The sequence below is a fragment of the Liolophura sinensis genome, chromosome 7 (assembly GCF_032854445.1).
Source record: "Liolophura sinensis isolate JHLJ2023 chromosome 7, CUHK_Ljap_v2, whole genome shotgun sequence".
Taxonomy (NCBI): domain Eukaryota; kingdom Metazoa; phylum Mollusca; class Polyplacophora; order Chitonida; family Chitonidae; genus Liolophura; species Liolophura sinensis.
The window spans coordinates 21320907-21332946 of NC_088301.1; the positions used below are offsets into that span (position 1 = coordinate 21320907).

General features: G+C 39.0%; 1 protein-coding gene across 1 annotated transcript in view; it reads left to right on the top strand.

Moving 5' to 3' along the window:
- LOC135469799 (otoferlin-like) overlaps nt 1-12040 on the top strand; it is a 78548-nt gene that overhangs the window by 63269 nt on the left and 3239 nt on the right. The window contains exons 31-32 of the mRNA XM_064748402.1: nt 2775-2965; nt 9745-9926. Of these exons, the coding sequence (XP_064604472.1) occupies nt 2775-2965; nt 9745-9926 (373 nt within the window). The remainder of the gene's footprint in view (nt 1-2774; nt 2966-9744; nt 9927-12040) is intronic.

Here is a 12040-nt window from a genome sequence, read left to right on the forward strand (position 1 = left end):
ACATCATGAAAATGGATGTAATGAAATCCCACACAAATGTGATGGCTAGTGCAGTTTACACCGGTATGTGAAGCCAATGTGATTTGCATTATCTGCTCAGGTGATGAGATAGTGTTCTATCAAAACATCCGCTCTGTGTTCATGTGAAACTCAGTCCTGAGCCGTTTGTTGTTATTGGGAAATTGTCAGCTCACTCCTCAGTGTTGGGAGATAAAAACCAGCTATGTTGTTTGTAGGGCTTGTAGTGGTGCCAAGCAGGTGTTTGTTGTAAGGGTATGTCACCCTATGGGGCTATATTGCAAGTAACCATGGTAACCATAAAGTGACACCCATTGTGAGAGCTTAACACATGCTGGTGATGTCACTGGGCAACTACATCATACTACATCTGTCACATTCATCAGATGGATATGTTTCTTGTAGAGAGCCCTCTTTAGCCTAGTGGTAAATGTGCCAGAGCAAAACACTGACCTAGGAGCCTCTTAGCTATGTGAATGCTGAACATCCAGCTCATGCTAACTTCCTCTCTCCGTCATTCATATGCAGGTCTGCCAGCAGTCTGCCAATAGTCGATGATTTTCACCCACCATAATGCTGGCTGCTATCATATAAGTGAAATATTCTTGAGTGCAATGTAAAACTACGAGAAAATTAGATAGATTAATGTTTCTATCAGAACCACATTAAAACTTTAAGGAATTCATCTGCAGTCTTGACTTGTGTAGTGGTCATTTCTGGTTAGTTTTTATAACATTTTTTTTTTCTTTTTGATAGCACATGTTCTTAACGAAGAAAACAAACCTTTCTTTCTTTTTCTCTTACAAGTGTATTTGAATCCTTGAAATTCCTTTTATTGATTTTAATTTAATTTTAACAATTTAACATTTAATTTTAATGACATCCAAAACTAGAGAATTACATAATTCAGATTCAGATTATTGTCTTGTTGTTCTGCCATGGTAACCAGTTTAATATCACGCTGTAAAGCAGAGACACCTCCTCAGCAGGGATCCTCCCTTAGTTCTTGTAAGGATGTTACATCGACTATTTGGCAGAGTCTGTGTTAGTTTATACATGTAGTTACTGATACATGTTATTTTGCCATTTTGAAGTCTTCCGGCTGTCCTGAAGGTATTTCTGTGCAGTTCCTGGGAATCGCCGCCCTTATTGTCCTCAGCCCAATGTTTGCCGAGGTCATTCCATCGAGCTGTAAAGCCCTTAAGCTCTTCTCCTTAATAACACCCACTTCAAGGTCCCTTACCCTGTGCCATGGATGGGGTTTGATTTCAAAGAATTAAAACACAACTGACATTTTTATAAGTGTAAGCTCTGTGTCACAATAATGACACATGTTAAAAATTGCCCTGAAGGGGAATTTTGCTGTTGAAATAAGATCTATGATGGAAAATGCTAAAATCGTGATAGATCATCATTGTCAGAATTGCTGCAAACCGCAGAAGAATTTTGGCTTATGGCGTCAATGGTTTAACGTATGAGAAAGGTCAGTGAAGGAGAGAAACCATTACAGAATATGGATTGTTTCAAGAAACAAACAGGATCTGAACTGTTGTCCTTTTTGGCCTGCACTGTTATCAAAAAATGTCCCTATATAACCTTAAGGATCAAAGCGTATGTTTCGAGCTTGCAAGATCAAAGGCAGTGCTCCTGGAGGCAGTTGTGCACCTAGTGAGCTTGTGTTTGGCTTGTGCCCCAGGCACTCTGCTGGAGAAGTGCAGGAGGCTGGACTTGCCCAGGATATTTATACCATAACTCCACCCTTGGCTTTTTTATGTCTGAGCTGTTTCGTGCTGATAAGTCCCCCATTAACCAGTCTCAAGTGAGGCACCTGCCAATCACAGACCAGAGGAAAAGCATTAGTTTTCATCACCCTACCAATTATTTACCACAAAAAAATGTAGTTCCCAGAAAAGCTGAAAATTCTAGTTTCCTGTTCGTGGAAGCCGTAATTTGCAGTTAAGGAGGACATCAACACGAACGTGTATTCATTATTTCACAAGTGAAGATCTGTGACTTAGTTTTGAATTAAGTTCACAAAGCAGAAAAATGTTTGGTTAAGCATTTGTATCTGTGACATTATGTCCTTGACCTTTGCTTCAAACTCGGTCGTATTCCTTTATGTTCCTTTATTCCTTGATTGTTTAACACTAAGAATAAAAAAAAATAAAATGAATAAATAAATGTTCCTTAACGCCATAGGGCTGATTCCACAAAGCCGTTTCTGACTCAAATTTGAAATATGATTTCAGAAGTTACTTTTGGAATCTAAACATTAAAACCTGTAACCACCTAAAATGATGCTCAGATTAAACTCGGGGGGGGGGGGGGGGGGGGGCGTCAATCCTGGCCATGGGCAGAAAAGTTTTGTTTGCGTCCTTAGTAGCAGTGAGGGGTTGAAGGCATCTGGTCTTTTAATAGTATTGCATTCAAGTCAGTTCATCAGTAAGTCCTGCTAAAATTTACCCCTGGTGCTCTGGTCCTACTTTCAATAACGTGTGTAAGTAAACTTTTTTGTAATTTTTCTGGGAAATGACATCATCTTTTATGTAAAAATGTTACAATGAATACGATTTACGAAGATGACTTGTGAAAGTTGCCTCTTGTTTCTTTTCATTTATCATGGAGAAAAATTCCTTTCTGTAGCATTAAAAGTTTAAGAATATAAATAGAGGGCCAGTTGTTTAGAAGTGTATTAAAAGTTAGGCCAGGTTTAAATCTAACTATAAGATTTGTACCAGAGTGGTTTGTGTTGACAGGTCATTGACAGGTGAAGGGAACTTTAACTGGCGGTTCATTTACCCGTTTGATTACCTGGTGGCTGAGGAGAAGATCGTTATATCCCGCAAAGAGACAATCCTGTCGTGGGACGAGACGGAGACCAAGATCCCGCCACGTCTTAACCTTCAGGTGTGGGACGCAGACAGCTTCTCCGCAGATGACTTCTTAGGTGAGTGTTTCCATAATGTTCGTAGGGACTTGATGACAATATCTTGAGCAGGCAATGATGCTTGTGGGACCAGTTCAGCAATTCAGATGTTCATTGTCTTCCTCGACATGGTGTACATACATACATACATACATACATACATACATACATCTCTGTGTTACGCATGGTAATGTTCATCAGAAACTTGACAACGGTTGGTGGTTTACCCCAGGTACTCGTGGTTTCTTCCACCTATGAGTTGAGTTTGTCGTTCGGTAACAGTTAAATAAATAAAGAAATCTAAGGAGACAAATCTACCCAACCATTAGTATAACCTATTACGTGATGTTTCAATGTAGTATTCTTCAAATTGGCCAGGAATGTGAGATTTAACAGATGGAGTGAGTGAGTGCTTGGGGTTTAACGTCATACTTAACAATTTTTCAGTCATATGACGAAAAAGGAGTCTTCAGAGTGCATGTATGTGTAATGTTCCCCTCTTGTTGCATTACGGATTTCTCTTTTATCTAGTGATGCTTCACTGAGATGACTTAACGAAGACAAGTATGCCACTCTGCTTAAGCCATTATACTCATATGGGTCAACCATTCATTGCACTATCATCCCCTTAATACTGAACCCCAAGCGAGGAAGCTACAACTTCCTGTTATAAAGTCATACGTGTGACGTGACTCAGTATTGACCCTGGATCTACCGCTCCCGAAGCGGATGCTCTACCAACTGTGCTATTGGGCCATTCCTTTTAACAGATGGAATCTCCAGAGATAAAAAACATTGTCCATTAATCAATAGTTTCTTGGGGAAAGGAATGCAGACATATACAATCAGAACGAACATAAGTAAAAGGGTGGGGTAGAACCCGCATCATTCTCACGAGTTAACAAGGAAGATGTCTCTGGCTAGGCCTTTCACAAACTTATTTTTTCGGGGGCAGAGGGTGGGTGGGGGGCGGGGGGGTACAAGTATGCACCATATTTTTCCACACACATTTGGTACAACAGCAGGATTGAAAGAAGTGCATTGATAAGAGTTGTATCCACATTCCTCCTGAATATAATATATTATGTTCACCTGTAAAATGTGCGGAAGAATCTTCTGTTTTCGCTGGAAGTAGCGTCATCTTACAGCAGTAATAACTGTACCTCAAAATACTGGCACCTCAAAAAAACAGCACCTCAAAAAAACAGTACCTCAAAAAAACTCTTTATAAGAAGCATTGTTTTCCTTATAGCAGTCATACATTTCTAAAATCTGTGTCTTGTAGCAGTCATTCTTGTACCTCAAAATATTGGGACCATGTTAAACCATCTGTACTGGAAGCTATTTCGCTCATAGCGATCATGCCTTTAAGTCAGAGTATTTGAATCATGAAAGACCGTCTTTAATAGTGGTATACATCAAAATACAGCTACAGTAAAAGATGTTCTCTGCAGAAAGCAGTGTTGTATTTTATTCATATTCATATACAGTGTCACCTGATAGCACCATCTTCACCAGTGGTAGTGTTACCTGATAAACACCTAGTTCTATCCTTAGCTGGAAATATGGACACCTGATAATTTACAACTGTAAACCTGGACATGTGGACACCAGACAACATTACCTGTACTAGTGGTAGTGTCCCCTGAGAAACACCTGCTTCAAATGTTAGCTGTAAATCTGGACACCTGATAATTTACAACTGCAAATCTGGACACCTGATAATTTTCAGCTGTAATTCTGGACATCTGGACACCTGGTTGCGTTGCCTGTACCAACAGCAATGTCACTTGATAAACACCTGCTTCTAGTCTTAGTTGAAATTCTGGACACCTGATAATTTGGACCTCTGGTGATAGAGGTCGAAATATTGGCTCTATAAGCTAGTCATTATTTTTCAAGGTGATTCGCAGGTATTCCAGTTTCATTGTCCCTGTAATAAAGTCTGATATTGATACAAAATTCTCCTTTTTATATGTTGTCTATTAATAATGAAGTAATATGTCAGACTAAATTCTTGCATGCTGGGCTGTCAGAATTAAACAAACTGCTGCGAATCAGCCAACTGTAGACATTGTCAGTATTGGATTTGTGTGCTGTTAAAACCCCAGATTGTAGTTTGATTTATCTTTGTCAATTAAGTAGCCAGTCTGATGTATGCCTAGTTATCTGACTGGAACACCAAGCCTGCTGATTTATTACGGGTTGCTATAGAAGGCAAAACTTAACGGACCAATTAGATTGTCTGGTGACAAAAAATATTATTAACATTAAAATATAAGCCCGAATTTGATCTGGAATTGAAAACTCTGTCAAATTTGCAAAGCACTTTTGGAGATTAAATGAAGCAAATGGCTGCTGTGAGGCAAGTGGGTGTCATTGGCTGGCTGCAGGACTGTGGTGATTTTGCCCGGTCAGTCAGCCTATACAGATGATAACTCAGATAATATAGCAGTAATGACAGACTAATGAGGAAGCGGGAGGTATCACATGGGTTTAATGGGCTCCAAAACGCATTAGCATGTTAGGCTTGGCGATAATGGCTGTTTTATTACGATGGATTTGTACTGCTCACATGTATTGATGTACCTCAGGCAGTGAAAAGGGGCAGAGACGTTGAGGTGAGGGTTAAAATGGAGTCTCACCTCAGTCAACCTCCATCTCCACACCCATGTCCTCAAGTCCCCTGGAATTTATCTCTCCCCACTCACTTTGCCACCCTTCTTAATTAATCACGATCCTCTCATTTTGTCCTGCCTCTTTGTTTCCGCATCTTTAGGAGGAAATTCTGAGAGTAATGGACATAAAATTTGGCTTCAAAAAAGTGCATATTTACAGGCAAATAAATTTCATAAAAAAATTATTTTTATTGCAGAACTTACATTTTCCATTAGGAGATGTCATATCTTTCAAACAAACTCCAAAACACCTTTCTAAGCTCATTCACCAGAAGTCTCGGAATCGGGTAAAGTGGGTAACTTTGTCATGGAGAACATTTTGAATCAGTTTCGCGTCTTGTAGGGATTTTACAGAACGTGAATTGTATTCTTCACCCCTTACATGTACGTAAAGTCAATCTGAGGCGAAGGTCTGCCAGCAACCTGCGGGTGGTCGTGGGTTTCCCCCGGGCTGTGCCCGGTTTCCACCCACCATAATGCTGGCCGCCGTCGTATAAGTGAAAGATTCTTGAGTACGGCGTAAAACACCAATCAAAAAAAAAAAAAAAAAAAAAAAAAAATCAATCTGAGGCACATACATTGGCAGTGGTGACAGGTTTTCACTACATGTTGACATGGATGCCATGCTGTGGGCACAAGTTTCCATTGTCTCCCTGCAGTTGGCCATTGGAAAACGAGTTTTTAGCTCGTCTGTGTAAAGTGCAGGCGTAGCTTATGTCGTACCCTGAGCTTCGGCGTTGGTGTGTAGGAGTAGAGAAAGCAATGTTAAGGGTGGTATCTTAAAAAGAACTGTGGGTATTAAGCTCAGGGTTTGCACACATGTTGAGCACAATAGCACAATCGAAGTATTTCATGATTGATTGGATGTGTGCATATTTAGTACCGTAAATTGCTGAATTCCTGACTTAGTGTATTGTTTATTAGAATCAGTGTTAAACGAAGTGTTAGGGATGGTTTATCAAAAGTACTGTGGGTATTGACCTCAGAGTTTGCGCACATGTAGAGCAGAATAGCACCAGTGGGATGGGGGGTGGAGGGGTCTGGTAGGGAGGGAGGGAGTCAGGGAGGGATGATTGATTCTTGATTCAGTGTGCACATATTAAGCGCTGTAAATTACTGAATTTCTCACTTAGTGTACGGTGTATATGAATCAGTATTAAACAGAAAGTTAGGGTTGGTATCTTAAAAAGTATTGTATGTATTGATCTGAAGTTTTGCATGCATATAAAGCACAATGACACAAGGGGGATGTTCCATCGCTGACGCTAAGTGAGCATTTTGATTACTGTAAATTACCCAATTCACAATTTCAGTTCTTTATGCATTGAGCTTTGCAATCATGTGTCTTATACAGGCGACCTCTTTGGAAGCCTTGCTACCAATTCTATGTTAATTCTAGATGAACTTGGACAACTTCAGATTGAAAAACCTATATATTCATAATCCTTTTTGTCATGTATATGTAACTTTAAAATAACCTTAAAACTTAAGGAAATGGTCTCTTTGCCAGCAAGATTTACATAGATGATACATAGCCAGTTGGCTAATAATGCATATCGCTTTCATCTGCTTGCAAGTTATTAATTACATTATGTTTCAAGTCAAGCTGATAAATGTACAATCTTTGCAGAAATAATATTTGTTTGTTGACTGAGTGTCAAGTGTGCGTGTTGTTTATATGTTTCTGTTTTTTACTCCATGTCCATATTCCTCAGACTGCAGGTTTTCGGCCACATTTCTATACACCTCATATTGTTGGTAAATGCCACTTGCTTCTTTATGTTAACATTCATAAGCCTCTCCTGGAGTAAATTCTCTTTTTATAGATCAAGTTTCCAGGAGAGCCGTGTGAAAGTTATGCTGCTGTTCCGTACATTTCATATCTTCCCAAATGTCACTCATTCATTTACCTTTGTATAGATCCCTTTCATGATGAAAGGTAAACTTGATTGTCGCTTAGCAAACTGAATGCATAGTTACTGTATTTCACAGAAAGTTTGGTATGTAAAACTGTATTTTCACAAAGGCATAAAGACACTACTTATGCCAACACTCTAGTTTTTTCTAATAAGGAATAAATCAAGCATCACAAAAAATCAAGTTGATTGAATCAGTCGGAATCAAGCAACACATGTCACGTGAAAATTGCTAAGCTTCAGGTGAATTACCGTCATCTTCACACAGGAGCATGATTCATGTAGTATGGAATTCGGATCAATTATTTCACATTTCTCAAGTCTTCTTAAGAGTGTGTACAGATAATAACACATCAGTTCTGCAACATTAATCTTTGAATCCCTCATACTTGTAATTGTTTTCTTTCCTTTTTCTGTTTTTTTTTTTTCCTTCTTTTGTTTAAGGAAGAAATGCTACTTACCATCCATTACCTTAATTTATCTGAGGTGTTAGTTTTCACTATGGATATAGTCATGCTTCAGAAAACTTGTCATCTGTTAAGATAACATTTGCTTGCAATTATTTTGTTTGACCTCTCTTAAATTTTGTGCCAAGACTGTTTGGTCTGCTGAGTGACTTGCAACAGATATCAGCCTAGCTCTGCTTTACCCTAGCTCTGCTCTATTCTAGCTCAGGACTGGCTCAGACAGTAGCCAGTTAGAGGGAGACTAGGGTATTAAGATGGGAGATGGATGGGTAGAGGTCATTGAAGATCAAGTAGAGAACAGTTGTCAGGGGAGGGTAACCGTTTCTTCAGCTGTTTAAGAGAGAGACTATCTGACAGACTGCAGGCCTTGTAGACACACTCTGGGGAATGATGTCCATCAGTGGGACAGGCAAGTGTGTGGACAGCAGCCCTGTACTGTCTGGAGCATGTCATTTTCTCAGTCTATTATTAATGTGGTCTAACTCAGTCCATCATTGGTACCCAAACACAGAGAACAAAAGGGACACACTTAATATCCATGTCAATTGTTCTTAGTGACAATGACAAACGCAACCCACAGCTTGTATGCCTTCATGGTACCCAAACACAGAGAACAAAGGGAACACACTTAATATCCCTGTTAATTGTTCTTAGTGACATTGACTAACACAGCCTACAGAGGAAATAAATATTGTCTGATAAATAATGTCATGTATTTTCCTTATGATACTTGTTAGGATCCAAATGCAGGTGTTTCTTGTTCTGTTTGGAAGATGACATAACCACAATCTGTTACCGTTTACAACAGTTTTGGGTAGGGCACAATTATCAACCAGCCTATTAACATCGATTCTGCAGACCTTTAAAACATGGTTTCAGAAATAGAATTAGTTTGCAATGTAACATGTACTGTGGGATGATAACAAATGAGGTGAAAACAATCTACTTTGAGGCTAGGCTAGGCTACACCTAAAAAAATCCATGTCTAATTCATTTACGTTATTTATGAAAGTTGATGATTTGGCATAAATCACCAATCACATAAATAGATAAATAAATAAATATGCACAAATTTGAAGAAAATCAATTTGTGATTCATATTTAAGATTGATGTTCAATAATTAACTGTACTGATTCGTGGAGTCTATATTTCACTTAAAAATACTACCGTTCTACAAAAGATTGGGCTCTGATTTATATGTAAAGAATTAACAAAGCAAACCCTTTAAGTTTTGTACTTGCACATGTTTGCTTTTGTTGGAAATAATCCACAAATTATTAATTTGTGATCATTTATTTAAGCCTAAGAATAATTGTTTTCAGTGTTCTCTCCCCAACTCCAAAAAAAAGAAGTGCAAATTATATTCTATTTATTCCTACAAATTAAAGTGGTTATGATTATAAAAATGATGTATCAGAATGCAATATTGCAAATGAGGCTGACTGTTAGGAAGGTGACAGAATATCATATTGGAGGGCTATAAACTGCAGCTGCCAGAGCTGAAGATATTAACCTGGACTGGGCAGAATAGTGATATTATTAAAACTGGTGCGGAGTTGTGTGTCTATCTGACATAACCCTACTGGCAGTCGGTACAGATGCTCTCGCACTAATTATTAACCTGAGATTTACAGTCCCCTTCAGGGCATTGGCGGTCTCAGATTTAGCCATTGCTTCTCTCAAATTGATTTCATGGCATTTTTTGATTATGTTTGTGTATCGTAAATTTGCCTTGCAGGCTCACTGACTCTGGATTTGACACGATTCCCGAGGGGGGCCAAGTCAGCCAAACAGTGTAACCTGGACATGCTGAAGACGGACGGGACGGTGCCGCAGATGAACCTCTTTAAGCAGAACAGAGTCAAGGGCTGGTGGCCGTTCGCAGTCAAGTCGGACAACAGTGATGAATTTGAGCTGACGGTATGACACATGTAGAAGCGATGAAGTGCAATTTTCAATGTTTGTCACTTAGCTGGCAGAGTTATCAGTAACTCGCCAAATACCTGTGGTTTTATTCCAGGCACTCTGGATCATTTTTACAAGACTTCTCCATTGTCATTTAGGTTGTCTAGGTCACAGTGCCATAAGGTGACGGCATTTATGAGAAACACATTTACGAAGTTTTGTGAAAGTGGGTCATGATTTCCCTCACCTGTGACTTCCTTCGTAGAAGTGAAAAATGGCTGAGTATGCAATCATTGAACATCTGACAGTCAAATAAGTGTATATGTTAATTAGGCTCTCTGTATTCGAAAGTCATTTGAACCCCAGAGCTTTACTGTATTGGACTCCATTTCTGAGTGAATTCTGGAAGCTTTTAATGTATGACAGAACACATTCCCTCAAGTCTGAAGCTGTTGATAAGTCTCAACATACTCTGAATAACTGGACAAAAGAACTCATTTTCTCTTGAGTTAATCCGATGTTTACAACTGAAACAGAAATGATTGCTTCTTCTTAAAACACGTTCGTTAATACAAATCTAGGCGAATTTGTCGACAGTTGCTGTAAATGTTCAGGTGTGGAGGTGGATTAAAATTGGCCGTGACTGCCCCATTATATAGTCGGTATGATCAAGTTACCAGTGTAGAGAACTTGAGTTTAATCACTGGGGGATTCCCAGCAACACGGCAGTGCTCACTTTTCACTTAACTCTCCCAAACCTTCAGCTGAAAAAAAAAAAAAACAAAAGAGAGAGAGAAGAAAAAAGTCTTTGCAAGGTTGTCCTTCAATTATCCGCAGGCTTGGCCTTTTATCACAAATGAACAAATTGGAAATCTGATCAGTTTTTTTCTCTCTTCATCCATCAAATGTCTGAGAGCATAGATTGCTGCGGATGAGACTCTGGTTATTAGATGTTGATTTCAGCTGGCCCCATTACCTGAGTGACGTGCAGAACACATGTGCACACTTGCAGTAGATAGGCGCCACTGCTGTCTTCAAAAATGTAACTTATTAATATGTGCACCGTACCCGTCGCCGAAAGTGAAACTTCTTCTCAGATGCACATTAGCTGTGTCATGCAAGTGAAACTGTTAGTGTTAAAGATACGCACCAGAGTCTGCTGCAATGATGGATAAATCATACCTGCATTATTTGCATATACATTGACAAGGCTGCTTGTGTCAGTCAAATTACAAGCCCATTGACATCAAGCCTTTTAACATCTGTGGTTTTTAAATCTGAAGGTGTACTTGACAGGTGTGCTGGTACATGTACACACCTGATAAAGTGCAATCGGTTCAAGTCCAGCTTATGCTGGCTTCCTCTCAGGTCGTATCTGCCAGCAACCTGCAGATGGTTGTGGGTTTACCCAGGATAGCCCAGTTTCCTCCTACCATATTGCTGGCAACCATTGTACAGAATATTCTCAATAATAGTGTAATTTCAATCAAATAAATAAATGGAGAGCAGTGGATATCCAGGATGCTTTAGTTTCTGTGAACCTGAAATCATAATAAAGTGGATGTGATAAGCTTTATTTATTTTCTTAAACATGATTTTCAAATAAATAACCATATATCTACAGGTGTACATTTATATTCTTAGTTTTTTCCATTTCCTCCAACCATAATGCTGGCCGCCATCGTATAAGTGAAATATACTTGAGTACAGCGTAAAACACCAATCAGATAAATAAATAAAATATATTTAGGCCCCGGGATCACAAAGCGGTCTTAGCCTTAAGTCAAAATTTTAATCGTTAAATTTGGTATGATCCTTTCCGTTATTTTAGCTGAAATTTGTTGTCCATTAACTTAACCAGAATTTATGCTGTCAAGGAATATTTTGACCTTGTTTCGTAACAAATAACAATTTAAAAAGTCATTTGAAACTTTGGCTGAAGTTCAGGATTGCTTTGTGATCCGGAAGCCTGGTTCCTTAGGACAATTTCTGATACATGTATGCCACTAGCTTTGATTTGATGAGAGACTACATGTAGTAGCCTTAGATGCCTGGTGTATGTAGGTATATATGTATGTATATATACATTCATATACTTACCCCTCCTGTCCTCGTTGTTGTGCTGCCTG